This window comes from Gracilinanus agilis, chromosome 1 (genome assembly GCF_016433145.1).
Source record: "Gracilinanus agilis isolate LMUSP501 chromosome 1, AgileGrace, whole genome shotgun sequence".
NCBI classification, from domain to species: Eukaryota; Metazoa; Chordata; class Mammalia; order Didelphimorphia; family Didelphidae; genus Gracilinanus; species Gracilinanus agilis.
Genome location: NC_058130.1, coordinates 781,486,153 through 781,507,911, shown reverse-complemented (window position 1 = coordinate 781,507,911; position 21,759 = coordinate 781,486,153). Strand labels below are relative to the sequence as shown.

The 21,759-nt window shown below is 51.5% G+C and overlaps 1 protein-coding gene across 1 annotated transcript in view; it reads left to right on the top strand.

Annotated features, from left to right (window-relative positions):
• The window catches only part of ARVCF (ARVCF delta catenin family member), a 121,727-nt gene that overhangs the window by 41,516 nt on the left and 58,452 nt on the right, over window positions 1-21,759 (top strand). Inside the window, exons 4-6 of the mRNA XM_044656593.1 lie at window positions 5,771-6,270; window positions 13,409-13,592; window positions 19,860-20,211. Coding sequence (XP_044512528.1) covers window positions 5,771-6,270; window positions 13,409-13,592; window positions 19,860-20,211 — 1,036 coding nt within the window. The remainder of the gene's footprint in view (window positions 1-5,770; window positions 6,271-13,408; window positions 13,593-19,859; window positions 20,212-21,759) is intronic.

Here is a 21,759-nt window from a genome sequence, read left to right as displayed (position 1 = left end):
AGAGGGCATCTTCTGGCAGGTCAGGCAGCCTCTGAGTGAGGCAGCTACACTTAAGGCCTGGGGCAAAGTATGGCATCTCCGGAACCCCTGAGACTGTCTGCCTCTAGGGTTAAGAATAGGTTTGGGTGAATTTATGCCCTTGTCTCTAACCCTCTGAGGCCTCTGGTCACCTGTGCCCTGGACTATTTTTAAAAAAAACCTTAGTTTTCATCTTAGAACCAATACTATGTATTGGTTCCAAGGCAGAAGAGCAATAAGGGCTAGGCAGTGGGGGTTAAGTGACTTGCCCAGGGTCACACAGCTATGGCCTGGACTATTGCAGTTGTCTCCTGCCTTCATCTGCCGTCTTCCTTCTTCCATCTCTCCTACACAGCTGCCCCCCAAATCCCCCCTAGGCATACCAAAATCCAGATCTCATTGTTGCTGGCATTTCTGGGTCGCTTTATGAGTTTACAAAGCATTTTTGTCAGAATCCTGGAGTTGGCAGAGTCCTCAGAAGCTGTCTAGGCCTCCCTAGAAATGCACAAGTTTCCTCTGCCACATGCCTGACAAGTGGGCATCCGGCCTCTGCCTGCAGATCTCCCAGGAGGGGGGAGGAGTCCACCACCTGCACTGGCAGCCTACTCCATTTGGGGATTGCTCTTAATGGTTAGAGCGTTCTCCAAGCCGAAATCTGCTTTTCTGAAGCTTCCCTTCCAGGCTCCTAGGAGAGTCCTCTGGGGCCAGACAGAACCAGGCTAATCTCTCCTGCATATGACAGCTCTTCAAATATTTGAAAACAGCAAAATTGACCCCCTGGAGTCTTTTCTTCTCCAGGCTAAACATTCCCAGTTCTTTCAGCCAGCCATCACAGATGATTATAGGAATTAAAGCTGGAAGAGATTTTGGAGACAAGCAAGTTCATTCCCCTCATTTTAAAGCAGGAGAAACTGAGGCCTAAAGCGGCTAACTGGCTTGCCACAGTCCATATAACTAGTAAGTGGCAGAGTGGGAGGGTTTGAGCCCAAGCCTTCCTGATTCCAAGTTCAGTGCTCTTCCCACTACACCATGCTGACTTGCACTCCAGACCCTAGCCTGTGCTTGTTGTCCCAAGGTAGGACTCTGAGGTTTCTCTCCAAGGAAGGGATCTAGCACTTCAGGCCCTAGCCTGTGCTTTTTGTCCCAAGGTAGGATTGAGGTCTCTCTCCAAGGAAGGGATCTGATGAGCCCAAACAAACTTGGATTAATTTTATTTTTTTATCTAGACATAAGTATGTTCGGTTGCCTCTCCCATTAGAATGTAAGCTGTTTTGAGGGCAAGGATTATTTCCTTTTTGTGTTTGCATCCCTGATACAGCCCTTAGCATCTAGTAAGTACTTCTTAAATATCTTAAATATCGATGGATCTTATTCATAGCTTTCTTTTTACAGAGGAAGAAAGGAGGTGACTCTATCAAGTTCATATTAGTTCAACTAATATTTGTTAGTGCATCTTGGGCGCTATTCAGTGAAAAAACAGAAATGAAAGAAACAGACCCTGCCCTCAAGAAGCTTGCATTCTATCTGAAAGGACGTTCTGGACATAAACATATACCACATGAATACGAGGGGAACTTTGTTTGGGGATAGGAAGAAGGGGAAGGAAGGTGTTCTATGACCTGGCAGGGTAAACGCAGTGGGCAGTGTGAACCCAGGAGGTATCGCCTAAATATGGTGCTTCCTTCTACCAAACCACAACTGCCTTTAGACCCTTCAGCAGATCTCGATGGGCTCCCAAATAAAGACCCCAACTCTTCAGCCTCCCATTCAAGGCCTTTCACAGTCTGCCTTTCTCTGGAGCAGGGGTTGGCAACCTTTTTGGCCATGAGAGCCATAAATGCCACATTTTTTAAAATGTAATTTCATCAGAGCCGTACAGTGCTCACAGTGCGGCTCCTGTAACAGCGCCTGAAAAAAAATGGACTTCGTGGCTCCTGCAGAAAGAGCCATATCTGGCCCTCGAAAGAGCCAGATATGGCTCGAGAGCCATACATTGCCGACCCCTGCTCTGGAGGCTTATCTCTCAAATGCTTCCTAATACAGATTCCCAACTCCAGCCAGGTTAGTTTACTCACTCTTCCAGGAATGTGCTACTATACTTTTCCCATCTCATACCATTACCTATTTCAGGGATTCCCTTCTTCATTTCTATTGGACCAAAAATCTAACTGGTCCTTCAAAGCATAACTAAAAGGCCACTTCCCTTTTCAGGAAATCTTCCTTGGTCCGCTTCCCTTGTTACCCTCTCGCCTTGCATGCTGACCCAGCCAGCTCTCTAGCCTCTGAATGAGGGAACTTGGTGACATCCTTGCAACCTCCTGCTTGCAAGGATAGCTCCCCCACCATGGAGCTGCAAGTTTCATACATGTCAGAAATAGACTCCCCTCACACCATCTACTCCATGTTCTTTCATTGTCCAGTGCAGAATATAGGAGGTGCTCATAGAGAGTTTTTTGAATAAGCAGCAGGAAAATGTGATCCAGAGTCCAAACAGATCACTGTGGCCTAAGTCTCTGGAGTCTCTCTGTTGGCCGTGAATCGTTCCACTGTCTGGGGGAGGCCGTCTAGGACTAAGTGTCAGGAAATGAAGGTTCAAATTCTGACTTGCTATGTGACCTTGGGTAAATCTTTGTCCCTCTCTGGGCTTCATTTCTTCTTCTTTAAAAATATTCTTTATTGGGGCAGCTAGGTGGCTCAGTGGATTGAGAGCCCGACCTAGAGATGGGAGGTCCTGGGTTCAAATCTGGCCTCAGACACTTTCTAGCTGTGTGACCCTGGGCAAGTCACTTAACCCCCATTGCCTAACCCTTACCACTCTTCTGCCTTAGAATCAATACATAGTAATGATTCTAAGATAGAAGGTGAGGGCTTAAAAAATTTAAATTTAAAAATATATATTTGATTAATCCTTTTTCTTTTTACAGACATTTACCCCCACATTGGCCCTTCTAGAGTAAACCCTCTGGACCTCAGTGCCCTAAGAGTATTTGATTAGAGCAGGGCTCTCCTCATATTGAGCATCTTGGATCCCTTTGGCAATCTGGTGAAGAAGCCTTTGGATAATCCGTTCTTAGAATCATATTTTAAATGCATAAAATAAATACAGAGGATGATTAAGGAAAGCAGTTCTGTTGAAATATTCTAAAAACGGGTTTTAAACCCTTCCCTTCTGTCTTGGAGTCAACACTGTGTATGAGTTCCAAGGCAGAAGAGTGGTTAGGGTGGGCAATGGGGGTTAAGTGACTTGCCCAGGGTCACACAGCTGGGAAGTGTCTGAGGTCAGATTTGAATCCAGGACCTCCCATCTCTAGGCCTGGCTCCCAATCTACTGAGCCACCCAGCTGCTCCATCAAAATATTTTTAAAATAAGTTCATGGACCCAAGAGGAAGAACCTGGGGAGAAGGGGAGAGGATGAGAAGTTTGTTAAGTGGCTCCTGTGTGCCAAGGACTATGCGATCTGTTGAGGGCCCCTCCTGGTTTCAGGGGAGCAAGAGTTCTCTGCAGATTAGCTCTGGGGAGGCTAAGGAGGAAGTGATGAATTATTTATGGCAGGAGCTGCCTCCGAGATGAGAGTGTCTCCTCCCGGGGCTTTCCGGCCTTGGATGCTGGCCCATTCTGATTAGTTTATATATTCCCTTTGAAAGGGGAGAGGCCGCCTCCATGGGCTACCTCGGACGGGCCAGTGTCCTGGGGTTCTCTGGGTGCCACATCCCCATGCAACACTCCTCCGTGTGCTCTGAGGTCTCTGGGCCTCAGCCAAGGCTCTTGCCTGCCCTGTCTGGGTGGTCCCACCCTCCTCTGCCCTCCTCACCCTGACCAGTCCTCCTCCTCTCATGCCAGGCAGAAGCCCTGCCCTGCTGCTTGCAGCATGCCGCCCTAACTCTTCCACACCCCGGGCCCACTCAGCCATAGCCTTCTGGTTCTGATTCTGGTTCTGGCCAAATGGGTCATCCCTGGCAGTCCCTGAGGGGTTAAGTGAGATGGAGAAGGGCATCTCCTCCCTTTTCATGCCTGTTGCTGATTCCAGGCCAGGAGAGGTGATGCAGAGAACAGCCCACCACCCCCAGGCTTTCAGCTTCCGCACCGGGGCCACATTTCCTCCCTAGTTGGTGGGGTGGGCGTACCACTCAGTCATCTCAGTCATGTCTGACTCTGCCTGACCCCATTTGGGATTTTCTTGGCAAAGATCCTGGACTGGTGGTTTGCCATATCCTTTTCCAGTTCATTTTATGAATGAGGAAACTGAGGCAAGCAGGGTGAAGTGACTTGCCCAGGGTCACACAGCTAGGAAGTGTCTGAGCCTGGCTTTGAATTCAGGTCTTCTTGACTCCAGGCTTGGCACTCTATCCACTGCACCACCTGGCTGCCCTCGAGTTGGAGAATATAATAGTCATATTTATCATAATATCAATATAGCATTTAAAACGCATAAAGCATTTTACAATTATTATCTCCCCTGAGCCTCACAACACCCTTGGTTAGTAGGTGCTGTTATTACCCCCATTTTGCAGGTGAGGAAACTGAGGTGACTTGTCCAGGGTCACACAGCTAGGCTGTTTTTGAGTCCAAATCTGAATGCAGGTCTTCCTGACCCCAAGCTCTATCCACTGCACCACCTAGCTATCTGTGGAAGTGTCCCACTGTCCCTGTCAACCTCCAATGAGACCTCAACCCTTCACCACCCTCCCCAATCTGAACAAGCGAGGTGATTCTGAGTACAGAGAATACTGGGCCCTCGAGCTGGTGAAACACGAGTTCGAATTTAGCCTCATACATGTACTACCTTTGTGTCTGGGTGAATCGCTTCAATGGTGCCTGCCTCAGTTTCCCAGTCTATAAAAGGAGGGCAATAAAACCCTATTCCCCCGCATTATGAGCACCAAATGAGCTAATGCAGACCCTTAAGTGGGACATAAACGTTAGCTATAATTGCCTCTCATTTTATAGTTGAGGAAACTGAGGCTTAGAGGCAGTAGGGACATGTCCAGGCAGTGCTACAGATCTGGGGGTCTGAGTACAGCTCAGTAGGCTTAAAAGCTAATAGGGGGAGACAGTGCCTTAGGGGAGCTGAAAAGGGGACAGAGGAAAGACCCCAGTGAGGGCAGGGGGGAGGAATTCGGGAGAGTCAGGAAGGGAGCCGAGAGGAAGGACGACACCAGTGGCCTGGATGTTTTCCTTCAAATGGAGGCTCTAAGTGACCAGGCAGTAAGAGGAAGGGGCCACAGGGGTGGGAGAGGTCCCCCTGCTCTGTGATAGGGCTGCATTCCATAAGGAGGCAGGGAGGGTCCTTTAGAACACCAGGAGGCAGCAATGCAAGGATCCAGAGCAAGGCTGAGGGACTTATGAGAAAGAAAACTAGCCACATTCAGAGGAAGAACTGTGGGAGCGGAAACGAACAGAAAAACAACTGCTTGAACACATGGGCTGATGGGGATATTACTGGGGATGCAGACAACAAATGATAACTCTAGTACAACTATCAATAATATGGAATTAGGTCTTGATCAATTGATACATGGAAAACCCCGTGGAATTGTGTGTTGGTTACAGGAGGATGGTGGGGTTGGGGGAGAGGGAAAGAACATGAAACATGTAACTATGCGAAAATATTCAAAATAAAAATTTTTTAAAGGGGAAAAAATAGAACATCAGGAGGATGTTCAGACCACTTATCTCAGCTCTACCTTCTTCTAGACCATCCCCACACGTAAAGGGTTCCTCATCCCGCTTTGTGTTTCCCTTCCTCCTCAGAGCCTACGACGAACCATCGGAAAGTGAGATGATTGAAGAGCGGATCCCCTACATCCACGGCAGCTACGCCGCCCCCCTGGCCCAGCCCGAGAGGGGCAGCATGGCCAGCATCGACCGTCTGGGGAAGAGATCACCCTCCATCGACAGCATCCGCAAGGACCCTCGGTGGCGGGACCCGGACCTGCCCGAGGTGATCGCCATGCTCAGCCACCCCATCGACCCCGTCAAGTCCAACGCGGCCGCCTACCTGCAGCACCTGTGCTACGAGAACGACAAGATCAAGAAGGACGTGCGGCACCTGAAGGGCATCGCCATCCTGGTGGGCCTGCTGGACCACCCCAAGGCCGAGGTGCACAGGCGGGCCTGCGGGGCTCTGCGCAACATCTCCTACGGCCGCGACCACGAGAACAAGGTGGCCATCAAGGGCTGCGATGGCATCCCGGCCCTCATACGGCTCCTGCGCAAGACCAACGACATGGAAGTGCGGGAGCTCATCACTGGTGAGTGAGGAAGCAGCGCCCAGAATGGCTGAGTGCCAAGCCCACAGTGCCCTCAATGCCCAACTCTGACCTCATGCCACCCCCTTCTCCCAAATCCAACCTCATGCCATCCCTTTCCCCAAATCCATCCTCATGCCATCCCTTTCCCCAAATCCATCCTCATGCCAACCCTTTCCCCAAATCCATCCTCATACCAACCCTTTCCCCAAATCCATCCTCATGCCAACCCTTTCCCCAAATCCATCCTCATGCCAACACTTTCCCCAACACTGACCTCATGCCAACCCTTTCCCCAAACTCTGACCTCATGCCAACCCTTTCCCCAAATCCATTCACATGCCAACACTTCCCCAACCTGACCTTATGCAACCTTTCCCCCAACACCTCGTGCCACCTCTTCTCCCAATTCCATCATCATGCCAACCCTTTCCCCAACTCAGACCTCATGCAAACCCATTATCCCAACTCTCACCTCATTCTAACACTTTCTCCCAACTCAATCTTCATGCCAACCCTTTCTGCAAAGTCTGACATCATGCAAACCCTTTCTCACAATTCTTACCTCAAGCCAACCCTTTCCACCAGCTTCATCATCATGCCAACCCTTTCCCTGACCTCTGAACTCATGCAAACCCTTTCGCACAACTCCAACCTTTTGCCATCCATTTCCCCCAACTCCATCCTCATGCTAACCCTTTCCCCCAATTCTTATCTCAAGCCAACCTTTCCCCCAACTGTCACCTCATGCCAACCCTTTCCCTCAACTCTGACCTCATACCTACCCTTTCCACCAAGTCCATCCTCATACCCACCCTTTGCCCCAATTCTGACCTCATGCCAACCCTTTCCCCAACACCATCCTCATGCCAACCCTTTCCCCCAACTCTGACATCAGGCAAACACTTTCCCCAAACTCTGACCTCATGTAAACCATTTCCTTCAACTTCATCCTCATGCCAACCCTTTGCCCCAAATCTGACCTCATGCCAACCCTTTCCCCCAACTCTGACCTCATGCCAACCCTTTCCCCCAACTCGTACATCATACCAACCCTTTCTTCCAACTCAATCTTCATGCCAACCCTTTCCCCTAACTGTGACCTCATGCCAAACCCTTTCCCCCAACTCTCACCTCATGGCAACTCTTTCCCCCAACTCTGATCTCATGCCAACCCTTTCCCCAAACTCTGACCTCATTCAAACCTTTCCCCAACTCCATCCTCATGCCAAAACATCTCCCCTACTTTGACCTCATGCCAACCCTTTCCCCCAACTATGTCCTCATTCCAACATTTTCCCTCTACTCTGACCTCATGCCAACCCTTTCCACCAACTCCTTCCTCATGCCAACCCCTTTTCCCACCTCTGATCTCATGCCAACCCTTTTCCCCACCTCTGACCTCATGCCAACCCTTTCCCACAACACTGCCTTCATGCCAACACTTTCCCCCAACTCCATCCACAGACCAACTCTTTCCCCCAATTCTGTCGTCATACCAACCCTTTCTCACAACTCCATCTTCATGCCAACCCTTTCCCCAAACTCTGAACTCATGCAAACCCTTTCCCCCAAAGCTGACCTCATGTCAACCCTTTCCCCCATCTCTGACCTCATACCTACCCTTTTCCACCAAGTCCATCCTCATGCCAACCCTTTCCCCAAACTCTGACCTCATGCCAACCCTTTCCCCCAACTCCATCCTCATGCAAACCCTTTTCCCAAACTCTGACCTCATGCCAACCCTTACCCACAACTCCATCCTCATGCCAACCCTTTCCCCCAATTCTTATCTCAAGCCAACCTTTCCCCTAACCATCACCTCATACTAACCCTTTCCCCCATCTGACCTCATACCTACCCTTTCCACCAAGTCGATCCTCATGCCAACCCTTTCCCCAAACTCTGACATCATGCACTTTCCCCCAACTCTGACCTCATGCCAACCCTTTCCCACAATACCGCCTTCATGACAACACTTTCCCCCAACTTTATCCACATACCACCTCTTTCCCCCAACTCCATCCTCATTCCAACACTTCCCTTCTTCTCTGACCTCATGCCAACCTTTTCCAACAACTCCATCCTCATGCCAAACCTTTTCCCCAACTCTGACGTCATATCAACTCTTTCCCCCCCACTCCATTCTCATTCCAACCCTTTCCTCCAACTTCATCCTCATGCCAACCCTTTGCCCCAATTCTGACCTCATGCCAACCCTTTCCACCAACTCTGATGTCATTCAAACCCTTTCCCCCAACTCTGACCTCATGCCAACCCTTTCACCCAACTCTTATGTCATAGTAACCCTTTTCCCCAACTCAATCTTCATGCCAACCCTTTCCTTAAAGTCTGACATGCCAACCCTATCCCCCAATTCTTACCTCAAGCCAACCCTGTTACCCAACTGTGTCCTCATGCCAACCCATTCCCCCAACTATGACCTCATGCCAACCCATTCCCCCAACTCCATCCTCATGTTAACCCTTTCCCCAAACTCTGACCTCATGCAAATCCTTTCCCCCAAATGTGACCTAATGCCAACCCTTTCTCCCAACATTGACCTCATGCCAACCCTTTCCCCAAACTCTGACCTCATGCAAATCCTTTCCCCCAAATGTGACCTCATGCCAACCCTTTCCCCCAACTCTGACCTCATGTCAAACCTTTCCCCCATCTCTGATTTAATACCAACCCTTTCTCCCATCTCCATCCTCACGCCAAAGCTTTCCCCATAGTCTGACCTCATGCAAACCTTTTCCCCCAAATGTGACCTAATGCCAACCCTTTCTCCCTGCTCCATCCTTAAGCCAATCCTTTCCCCCAACTCTGATCTCATTCCAACCCTTTCCCCAAACTCCATCCTCATGCCAACCCTTTCCCCCAACTCTGACCTCATGCCAAACCCTTTTCCCCAACTCTGACATCATGCCAATCTTTTCCCCCAACTCTGATCTCATGCCAAACCTTTCCATCTCCATCCTCATACCAACCCTTTCCCCATAGTCTGACATCATGCCAACGCTTTCCCCCAATTTTTACCTCAAGCCAACCCTTTCCCCCAAATGTGACCTAATGCCAACTCTTTCTCCCAGCTCTATCCTTATGCCAGCCCTTTCCCCCAACTCCATCCTCATTTTAACCCTTTCCCCACATCTGACCTTATTCCAACGCTTTCCCCAACTCTGATGTCATACCAACCCTTTCCCCAATTCTGACCTCATTCCAACCCTTTCCCTCTACTCTGACATCATGCCAANCCCTTTCCCCCAACTCCATCCTCATTTTAACCCTTTCCCCACATCTGACCTTATTCCAACGCTTTCCCCAACTCTGATGTCATACCAACCCTTTCCCCAATTCTGACCTCATTCCAACCCTTTCCCTCTACTCTGACATCATGCCAACTCTTTCCCCCAATTCTGACATCATGCCAACCCTCTCCCGCAACTCTGACCTCATACCAACGCTTTCCCCAATCTCTGACCTCATGCAAACCCTTTTCCCCAACTGTGACCTCATGCCAAACCCTTTCCCCCAACTCTGACATCATGCCAATCTTTTCCCCAAACTCTCACCTCATACCTAACCCTTTTCCCCAATTCTGACATCATACCAACCCTCTCCCTCATCTCTGACCTCATACCAAGCCTATCCCCAAACTCTGACCTCATGTAAACCTTTTCACCCAACTCTTATGTCATAGCAACCCTTTCTTCCAACTCAATCTTCATGCCTACCCTTTCCCCATAGTCCGACATCATGCCAACACCTTCCCCCAATTCTTACCTCAAGCCAACCCTTTTCCCCCAACTGTGACCTCATGCCAACCCTTTCTCCCAGCTCCATCCTTATGCCAACCCTTTCCCCAAACTCTGACCTCATGCAAAATCCTTTCCCCCACCTCTGACGTCAGGTAAACCCTTTCCCCCAACTCCATCCTCATTCCAACCCTTTCCCTCGACTCTGACCTCATGCAAACCTTTCCACCTACTCCATCCTCAAGCCAACCCTTTCCCCCAACTCTGACATCATGCCAACCTTTTCACCCAACTCTTATGTCATACTAACCCTTTCTCCCAACTCAATATCCATGCCAATCCTTTCCCCAAAGTCTGACATCATGCCAACCCTTTCCCCCAATTCTTATCTCAAGCAAACCCTTTCCCCCAACTGTGACCTCATGCCAACCCTTTCTCCCAGCTCCATCCTTATGCCAACCCTTTCCCCAAACTCTGACTTCATGCCAATGCTTTCCCCAAACTCTGACCTTGCCAAACCCTTCCCCCTAATCTGACCTGATGCCAACCCTTTCCACCAACTCCATCCTCATGCCAACCCTTTCCCCCAACTCTGACCTCATGCAAACCCTTTTCCCCAACTCTGACATCATGCCAATCTTTTCCCCCAACTCTGACCTCATGCCAAACCTTTCCCCCATCTCTGATGTCATACCAATGCTTTCTCCCATCTCCATCCTCATGCCAACCCTTCCCCCATAGTCCAACATCATGCCAACACTTTCCTCCAATTCTTACCTAAAGCCAACCCTTTCCCCCAACTGTGACCTCATGCCAACTCTTTCTCCCAGCTCCATCCTTATGCCAACCCTTTCCCACAACTCAATCCTCATGCCAAACCCTTTCCCCCAACTCCATCCTCATTTTAACCCTTTCCCCACATCTGACCTTATTCCAACGCTTTCCCCAACTCTGATGTCATACCAACCCTTTCCCCAAACTCTGACCTCATGTAAACCCTTTCCTCCAATTTCATCCTCAGGCCAACCCTTTGCCCCAACTCTGACCTCATGCCAACCTTTTCACCCAACTCTTATGTCATAGCAACCCTTTCTCCCAACCCAGTCTTCATGCCTACCCTTTCCCCATAGTCTGACATCATGCCAACGCTTTCCCCCAATTCTTACCTCAAGCCAACCCTTTCCCCCAACTCTGACGTCATGCAAAACCTTTCCCCCAAACTCCATCCTCATTTTAACCCTTTCCCCACATCTGACCTTATTCCAACGCTTTCCCCAACTCTGACGTCATACCAACCCTTTCTCCCAACTCCATCCTCCTGCCAACCCTTTCCCCCAATTCTTATCTCAAGCCAACCCTTTCTCCCAGCTCCATCCTTACGCCAATCCTTTCCCCAAACTCTGACATCATGCCACTCATTTTCCCCAAAATCTTTCCCTGATCTCTGACCTAATGCAAACACTTTCCCCCAACTCTGACCTCATGCCAACCCTTTCCCTGAATCTGACCTTATTCCAACCCTTTCCCCAGCTCCATCCTCATGCCAACCCTTCACTAAATGGTATCAACCTTCTGACCCCTTTTTCAACATCTTCCTTTCAGCTCCTTCTCCCAACTCTTTCCCTTCCACCCCCTTCTGTCACCTCCTTCCTCCTTTCCGACCTCTTCCCCCAGCTTCTTTCCCAATTGTAGCCTTTCTCTGTATCTCAATTCCAGCCCCGTCATCATTTCTCACCACTCTGTCCTCCTGCTCAACCCTTTCTCTGTCTCCATTTTAATCTCCTTCCCAACCCTCATCTCATTCACCTGCATTTCCTTCCTGCCCCAAGGCCGCTCCCATTTTTCTTCTCATCCCATCCTCTGCCTTGTCTGTCCTTTCTGCCCATTCGAAACCATTTTCCCCGTTTCCATTCCAAGACCCAAATTGCTCTCCATCCTCCTTCTCAATCCTTTTCCCCATCTTGATTTTGATTCCATTCCCGGAGCCCATCCCTCAGCCCTGTCCCCAGTCTCAGCCTTCCTTCGTCCCTGTCCCCATCCCTTCTTTCAGCTCCTTTGCCACACTCTTCCCCAGGTTCATTCACTGAGGCGTTCTCCTCACTCCTTTTCATTCCCTCTTCTCACTCCTTCCATCCACATTCCCTGCCTCCATTCCAGCTGTGTCCTTGACTCCCAGTCAGGTTCTGTCCTAACCCCTCGCTGCTGCCCCTGTGGACTCTGGTCAGCACACTCTCATCTCAAGCCTTTTTCATAAGGCCTTTGTTTTTCAAATGCCACCCCATGAATGAATGAGTTGGAAAGCATTGGAATGTAGGAAGGAAAAGACACTTCATTCACTGGGCTTAGAGATGAGAGGTCCTGGGTTCAGATCTGGCCTCAGACACTTCCTAGCTATGTCACCCTGGGCAAGTCACTTCACCCCCAGCTCACGGTCCCAGCCACAGGAGATGGTGCTCAGGGCCCCCTCTTTTAACTTTCCATTTTATTCATCTCTCCTTTGATTTTCAGGTTTTCTCTTTTGATATTTGATGAGTAGCTTTTAATTTGTTCTTTTTTTAAATTGATGCTTCTTTTATAATACATTTGAATTCTCAACATCCTTTACACCCAGGATCTGATGAGACTCACAATAACCTTGTGAGGTAGGGGTCCTTCTGATCCTTCCTCATGTTATAGGGGAGGAAACAGAGACTCCGGCCAGGCACGTGACTTGCTAAGGGTCACTCAGCGAATCAGTCTGAGGAAGGATTTGAACCCAGGTCTCCCTGATTTCAGGTCTATTTGATATACTGACAAAAGTGAGACAACCCCCTTCCCAAAGGGGAGACAGGAATGGATGAGTGGAATTGAGGGGCAAGACACATTCCATATTATGGCAAATGTTGGAGTAGATCTGTTATAAAATTCTTGATCATCTCAGCCTGTGAGATCCGTAGTGTGAGTATTGTGTAATTGCCATTTTACAGATGAGGTCACTGAGGCCCAGAAAAGAAAACAGACTTGCCCCAATGGCTTCCCACAGCTACACACATGTGCCCAAACCAGGATTCACAGCCAGAGCCCGACACAAGTCTCTCTGCTTTTCTTACTCTATTAGGCTGCCCTTTGGTGCCACCCACATGCATGTGCCCCTGAGCCAGTTACCTGGTCCAGAGAGTCACAGAATGTGAGTGCTGGAGGGGACCTTCAGAAGACAGGGCCGTTCTCAGGGCTGACCAGACATTGCTTGGAGACCTCCAAGGATGGGGAGCTCACTACCTCAGGGGTTATACTGTGGCCCTTTGGGATGCCTCTCATCCAGCCAACCCTCTGATTGCTCCTGGTGCTGCCCCCGATGCTCTCAGGTGTTCCCTAAACTGTCATCATGGTCTGTGTTTCAGGGACGCTGTGGAATCTGTCATCCTACGAGCCCCTCAAGATGGTCATCATCAACCACGGCCTGCAGACACTGACCAATGAGGTGATCGTCCCTCACTCGGGCTGGGAGAGCGAGCCCAATGAGGACTCGAAGCCGCGGGATGCCGAGTGGACCACCGTCTTCAAGAACACGTCTGGGTGCCTCAGGTATGGTCAGCAGAGCAGGTGGCCCTTCTGTGTGCTGGACAGCGCAGGGGCAACGAGAGAGAGAGCCAGAGGCTATCACTTGTTCATGTCGAGACGGGCTTCTCTGTCGTGATCTCCGTCTTCTCATCTGTCAAATGGAATCAGTGATCATAGCTCTCCTTTCTCTGGTGGGCTGAGATTGGCAGAGTTGCCCAGCATTATCTCACTGGCGCCTCTTGGGGGGGCAGGAGCTGAAGCAACTGAGCTTCCTCTCCGAGGTCACCCACACGGTGGTTTCCGAGCTGTCTGCCCCATTCAAATGTGGGCTCCTCGAGGGCCTGAACCCCATTTTTGCTTTTCTCTGACTCTCCAGGACTCAGCCCAGTGTCTGGCAGTCAAATCAGTCCATGAGTATTCGTGTCCACGGGCATAGTCAGTGCTTCACAAGTGTCTGGGGACTGATTGGCATCTAATTCAGCCCTATTGCCTTACAGATGAGGAAACTGAGGCAAAAGGAAGTTATTTCAATTAAAAAAAGCATGTATTAAGTGTTTATTATGTGCCAAGGCCTGTGCTAAGCTCCCATGAGCCCCTCCATGTGATGGCCATCAGCAATGCCTACAGACACTGACCAATGAGATTATCACAAAATTATTGGCTAGGAGAGCCAGAGCTGGGAGATATTTGTCTACAAATACAAAAGCAAAGACAGTGTTGCTCTCAAGTAGCCTCCATTCTCAAGGGCCAATAAAAGGGGAGGGATGGGCAGGACAGGGGACTTTGGTCTGGATAGCAATAGGGATAATGAGTGGGGAGTATGTTGGCACATCCCATCCAGGAACAATGGCAGCCTTGATCCTATCTTGGTTCATGACTATTAAACCCGATTAGGAGGAGGAAAAGCTTCCAAGGGAACTTTGAACCATAGATGACCAGACTGCTACCAGTAGTAGTTGTACTAATACCACCACCACCATTTCTAAATGGATCTCACTGGATCATTGCCCAGCCCATCTCTTTTTTATAGAGAATAAGATACTTTGTGCTAAAATCTCAGCAAACTATAGATACAATATACAATAGTTTATAATTTTCCTAACAAAGGAAAGGAAGCTCCTCTTCTTTGATCTATTCTGTGTCTTGCTTGACCATCCCTTTAGTGCTCCCTTGGTGATGGCTGCTTCCTTTTCTAGCTGTTTGCTGACCATCCCTTTAATGATCCCTTGGTGATGGCTGCTTCCTTTTCTAGCTGTTCGCTGACCATCCTTTTAATGCTCCCTTCTAGAGTTTTCCCAGTAATTCAGGTCACACTCACTTGGCTTTCCCTAGGCCTGGGCTGTTTCTCCTGGATCCACAGTCTTTCGAGTGCCACTTAGGGTCACTCAGCAGCCCCAGCAGCCAGTTCTTTCTGGACCCTGGGCAGAGCGGTCTTGCATTCATCCAGGGGAGCGAACCCCTTGCTCTCATCCAGAGCACAGACTCCTCCTCCTGGTTCCTCTGCCTTACCAAGGATGTCATTAGCACTAATCCGTGGGCAGAAGCAAGGAGCATTGGTGAGGAGCCTACTCTGTGCCAGGCACCATGCCAGCTGCTTTACAAGCATCATCTCATTTGTCAGTGAGGAGAAGCTCTGGCAGATCGTCGGCTCCCCTCTCTGCTCTGTCTCTGTGCCCCTGGCCAGGCTGGCATCTGCTTCCCACATGCCTCACTGTTTCCTCTTTGAGCCTGGAGCAGTCTGGACGGGTCAGTCTGGCAGGCCTCCCCTGGGCCGTGGCTGATGGTCTGGACAGGTGACAGCCGCTGCCCGGGGGCTGAAGGTCTGGCCCAGAGGTAGCCATTGTGCTAGGCAGGAGGCGGCCAGCTCGACTTCCGGAGGCGGGTTTGCCTGCCAGTTCGGGGGCTGGCACGGGCGGCGACTTGGGCAGTTCTAACCAAGGCCTGACGGCTCTTTGTTGATGAGCGGATTAATCACAGAAGGTCGCAGCTGAGGGGCCTTAGAACAGGGGATGGCAGGTCGGGGATGGCAGGCCGGGGATGGCAGGGCTGGTTCTGCCCTGGCCGCGGTCCATCATCTGGGCTGCCAGAAAAGCAGTCAAGAAGCATTTATTGTGCTCTTACTGTGTCCCACAGCAGCACAGAGCACCAGGCTTGCAGTTAGGCCAACTCCCCTTCCTGAGTTCAAATCCAGTCTCAGACACATCAGCTGGGTAACCCTGAGCAGGTCCCTTCACTCTGTTTGCCTCAGTTTCCTCATCTGTAAAATGAGCCAGAGAAGGAAATGGCCAACCACGCCGGTCTTTTTGCCAAGAAAACCCAAACGGGATTGGATATAACTGACGTGACTAAAGAACATCAAAAATGCCCTTTTTTTGAGGAGAATCGCAGCCCCGGGTGGGCCTCCCGATGGCGCTTTTCAAGGTTTCCAGTTACGTCTCTCCTCCCGTAGAGCCCCCTCGTAGCCGGGCAGCACCTGCGTAGCAGCCATGTGTGCCCCCTTCTGCCCGCCGTGGCCCCGGCACACCTCTTTCATGACATCGTCACATATATCGCTGCCCTCCCTCTGCTGTGTGCCCGGCACTCGGGATCCAGACGCCAAGTGGGCAGTCAGGGGATCCCAGTGAAAAGGGCACACAGGGCCAGCCTGGCTGGGCAGAAGGAGGCAGGATGGTGGCTGGGGTCATCTTGGTCTCCTGGCGGGGCTTGTTTTAGGAGGAAACCAGAAAGGAAGGCCTAACCGGGGGCATACAGGGAGCTCGATTTGGGCTGAATATAAGGAAAAGCCAGGGGGTCTGTGGATGGAGAGCCAGGCCTAGAGATGGGAGGTCTGGGTTCGAATCTGATCTCAGACACTTCCTCGCTGGGTGACCCTGGGCAAGTCACTTCACCCCATTGCCCAGCCGTTACTGCTCTTCTGCCCCGGCACACTTACACAGTAGTGATTCCAAGTCAGAAGGGCGGGTTGTCTTTTAAAGACAGGAGTAGAGCCAGCTGATGAGGAGAGCTGCCCCCCTTAGGAGCTGGTGAGTTCTTCCCCACCTTCCAGCCCGGGCTGGACGGCCACTTGGCGGGAAGCCGGAGCAGGGACTGGTTTGGGCTGCGCTGGCGGCCCTCTTCCCCACCAGACGCCATTCTGGTCCGCTCTTTTTTTACATTTTACATGAGAGGGAGCCGAGGCATAGGGAGACTGTGACTTGTCCGAGGTCACCTCCGGGGTGGGATTTGAACCCAGGACCTCAGGCTCGAGAGTCAGCCCTGTCTGTGCTTGATACGATCTTGAGTGCCTTCCTCCCCCCCTTCCCGGGCATCCTCCCGGAATCTGGGGAGCTGAGGTAGAGGTTTGGTCGCCCTCGTCTCATCCTCTCCAGCAGCCGGTTCCGCCCTGGGAGCCCCTGGTGGCCCGAGTGGGCCCATGGCAGAGGCTGGCACCCACTTCCTTCTGGGCACATCAGGCTCCTGCTCCTTGGCTCTGCCTCCTCCTTAGCAGCTCCCTCGCCTACTCCTCACCCAGAGAAGAAGAAAAGTGGGTCATCTTGTTACTTAGCAAGACCACTGGCCAAGAGCGCAGGACCCTGCAGGCGTAGGAAGGTCTGAGTTCGAGTCTTGGCTCCGCCTGACTCCTTAAGGGCCTAGAGTTGAGACTGTGCCCCTCAGTTTCTCCCACTGTAAAGCCAAGTGGCTGGGGAGAGGGAGGACCAGGATAGAGCATCTCTGAGGGCCCTTCCAGCTTTTGGTCCATTGCATTGTTGCCATGGAGACAAAGGATGACACCAGGGTGGGGCTCTTCTTAAAGGGCCAGCAGCAGACAGGGCAGGTGGAGGGGCCAGGGAGAAGCTTGGTACGGAGGGAGGGCCACAGTGTGTGTCGGTGTCCTCTAACCCCGATGGATGCCGCTCCTTTTATGTAGGAGGAACCGAGTCCCCAAGCGGGGAAAGGACTTGGCCAAGGTCCTGAAGACAGGGAATAAGAGAGCCTTGGCTTCTCTGCACCCACCTCCAGCCTCTCTCACTCCCCTGCCAGTTCTTGAAAATGTGGGGTGCCCACCGCACACCCCCTTTCTCCGCTTCCTCCTCTTGCTCAGGAAGTCTCCGCAGTCCCTAATCTTCTGTACTCATTTGTGATTGAGGAATGAGGCTGGACCAGGGAGGAGAGCCTTGAATGCCGGGTGGAGGAGCCGTAGTCCCTGCCCTCCAGAGCTCCCATTCTCTTGGGAAACAAGAGGCTGATTTGAGAAATAGCAAAGAGCACTGGCGGAGCCTGCGTCTGAGTTCAAGTTCTCCCTCTCCCGCCCTGTGTCTGTGCCTCAGTTTCCCCATGTAGGACACAAGAGGGTTGGATATGGTCACCTCCTCCGTCCCTTCCAGTTCTACGAGGGTGACTAAATGTGATGAATGACAACAGTGACAGCGTCATAGTCATTGTCATAGCGGTCAGGCGGTCAGTCGACAATCACCAGCCCTTTGTGCCACCCTGTTGGTCCTGTGGGAAGCAGCTGAGCCCCCCCGAGTGCCGGGCCTCGCGGGTCTTCACACACAGCTGACTCCCTCCGTGCCACGCGGGGGGCCCGTATCCATGGCCTTTTCCTCCCTGGCCCCTCTGCCCCTGGGCGCCACACTGGCACTTACCCAGCAGGCTGTCCTGGGGGGGAGCTGGGCCTGGAGCTCCGGGCTTCTGGGGGTGGGCAGGAGACGTGCCCCGGCCTCCCAAAGGCGAGAGGGGGCGGCCCAGCCTCCGTGGAGAGGCTGGTTCCCAGCAGGAGGGCACGACCCCCTGCCCCGTGTCCTCCCCTGGCCGAGCCCAGGCGGAGGACCACCAGATGGGCTGCTCCTCCCTCGCTTCTGGGAAGCTCAGCCGGGGGGTCACCGCCCTCTTCCCCAGGAATGCTTTTGAGAAGGGAAGAGAACAGAAGGTCCTGGCCTGGCCGGGAAGAGAGCGGGGCTGGGAGGAGCCAAAGGGAAGGGCCCTGGGCTGGGAGCCCAGACCCCTGGGTCCTTCCAGGAGGTGCAGCGAGCAGGGTACGACGTGGGGCTGACCAGCGAAGGACCTTCAGCACCACCTGCTACCAACCTGACTTTGGGCAAGGCACTGGCCTTCCCCACCTCAGTTTCCCCATATGTAAAGGGAGGGGGTTGAGCTGGATCCCTGGGGGTCCCTCCCACGTTTGTTGATGACCTTATGACTGCTATGGGCCTCTCCAGAGCTAATCTTGTGTGGTCCAAAGCAAAGGCTGGTGAGTGAGGCGGGTTCAGGTTCTGCCTCAGACAGTGAATCCCTTTGTGACTTGGCTGGCTCTCTGTTTCCTCATCTGGCACTAGATGGCCTCTGAGGTTGCCGGGATACTCAGACCTCAGTTTACCCATCTGTAAAAGTTTGGACTCTATGCTCTACAGTCTCTTTTTTTAAACCCTCACCTTCCATCTTGGAGTCACTACTGTGTATTGGCTCCAAGGCAAAAGAGTGGTCAGGGCTGGGCAATGGGGGTCAAGTGACTTGCCCAGGGTCACCTAGCTGGGAAGTGTCTGAGGCCAGATTTGAACCCAGGACCTCCTGCCTCTAGGCCTGGCTCTCCATCCACTGAGCTACCCAGCTGCCCCCTCTACGGTGTATTCTGAGCCCGACTCTAGAGTCCTGCAGCTGCCCGAGGCCCCGAGCACAGAGCACAGCCTCGACCCTGGCCTAGTCCTGAGGAATAAAGGCAGCATGTCCTCCCCGTGGAGAGGGAGAGGCCCCCGCAGAGGCTGGCGATGGCCTGCCCAGGCACCCGATCCTCCGGCCACTTGGGTCCTTGGAGGGTCCGTGGGTCATCTCTAGCCTGCCCTTTCTGGGCGTCTGCCCACCGGGCCGCCTTCAGTCGGGGCTCTGTTTCCCAGAATTTCTGAGGGGATGGAGGTGGACACGGAGGCAGAGGATGAGTGGCAGAGCCAAGTCTGGGCTCAGCTTTGCTGGCTCCCAGCCCGTGCTCTCTCCCCTGCCCTGCCCCTTCCCCAGGCTGGCCGCCTGTTTCCCAAGACCTGAGGTGGACGGGTGCTCAGAGGCCTGGGGGCCGGTCCCTCGTTTGGTAGAGGAGGCCCAGAGAACCGAACTCCCCTATTAGAAGAGAAAGTCACCCAGGGATGAAGTGTCCGAGCTGGGATCGGAGCCCAGACCCTCGGACCCAGAGCCACGGCCCTACCCGCTGGCTCGCCCTGCCTCATTCCCCAAGCAGAGCCAGGCCTCCGGAATTCAGGCCTCAGAAAGCCGGCAGCTTCCCAGAGAACCAATGGAGTAACCAGATCCCTTTGCTCTTCCCAGGAACGTGAGCTCAGATGGGGCAGAAGCTCGTCGGAGGCTCCGGGAGTGTGACGGGCTGGTGGACGCCCTCCTTCATGCCCTGCAGTCGGCTATCGGCAAGAAAGACACAGACAACAAGGTGACGATTGCACACAACTTGGGGGGCTTAGAGACAGGGCCTGGGCCGCTGCCCAACCTTGGGGGCTCTCAAGACCCAAGTCTCCTTCCTTCCTTGGGCCGGGGGAGAAGAAGCGAAATAGAGATCGGCGAGTCAGTCAGCTGCATTTACCGTCTGCCCACTGTGTGTCCACGAAGCACCTACTATGTGTTAGCACTGGGGAAACCAAAGGCAAAAGCATCATCCTGCCCCCCAGCAGGACAGAAAGGCTGATGGATAGAGTGATAGATAAATAGATGATAGATGGATGGATAGATGGGTAGAGTGATGGATAGGAAGATGGATAGATGGAGGGAGGGATGCAAAAATAGATGGATAGAGTGATAGAAAGAATGGTGGATAGAAAGATAGATGAATGGACAGATAAACAGGTAGATAAAACGACTGGTGGATGGATAGATAGATGGATAGAGGGATACAAAGATAGACAGACAGACAGACAGATAGATAGGTGGATGGATAGAATGATAGATAAATAGATGATAGACGGATGGCTATATGGGTAGCTAGAATGATGGATAGGAAGATGGGTAGATGGAGGGAGGGATACAAAAATAGATGGATGAATAGATAGATAGAATGACTGGATGGATGGATAGATGGAGGGAGAGGTACAAAGATAGATAGCTAGATGGATGGAGGGAGTGAAAGAATGATGAATAGAAAGATAGATCAATGGATAGATAAATAATAATCGGGTAGAATGATGGATGGATGGAGGGATACAAAGATAGATGGAGTGATAGAATGATTGATAGAAAGATGGATGGATGGATAAATAGGTAGATAGAATGATAGAGGGATGGATAGATGGATGAATGGATAGATGAAGGGAGGGATACAAAGATGAGTAGATAGAATGATTGATAGGTGGATAGAGTGATAGAAAGCATGATGGATAGAAAGATAGATGAATGGATAGATAAATAGGTAGCTAGAACGACTGATGGATGGATAGCTAGATGGAGGGAGGGATACAAAGATAGATGGATGGATGGATAGATGGAGTGATAGAAAGACTGATGGATAGATAAATAGGTCGATAGAATGAGTGATAGATATAGTATAAATGGATGGTCACCTGTGAGGGCAAGAAGGAAACAAGCACTAATCAGGCACCTACTATGTGCCAGGAATTGTACTAAGAAGCACTGAGTATACCAAAAAAGTCAGGGCCATCGTGCCTGCCCTCCTGGTCCAGTGGGGAAGATGCCATTTGACTAGCTAGACCCATAGAAGAGTTTTAGGTATAAATGGATAATGATAGGAACTGAGATTTCTGCTCCAGAAGGTCTGGGTTTGAATCCCAGCTTCGCTTAGTATTGAGGGTATGTATGACCTTTGGCAAGTCATTTCCTATCCCTGCACCTCAGCTTCCTCATGTGAGGAATGGGTGGTTGGACCGGATGGTCCAGGAGATCTCTTGTAGCTCTAAATCTGATTTTTTTGTCCATCCCCAGCCTGGAGGAAGGGCATCCATTTCTTTGGTCCTCGCAGGTTCCCTCTTAAAGCAGGTTCTCGTGTGCCTGTATTAAATATTGAATCCAGGGAGAACCTGGAAGCACGAGAGAAAGTGAAAGACCAATTTAGGCTCCAGGACAAGTTAAAAACTTCCTAATATTGAATACCATCCTAAGAGGAATGCATAGCATTAGGGGGTAGTGAGCTTCCTGTACCTGGGGGTCTTCTAGAACAGGGGGTGTCAGAGCCAGGAGGGAGCCTAGAACAGGGGGTGTCAGGGCC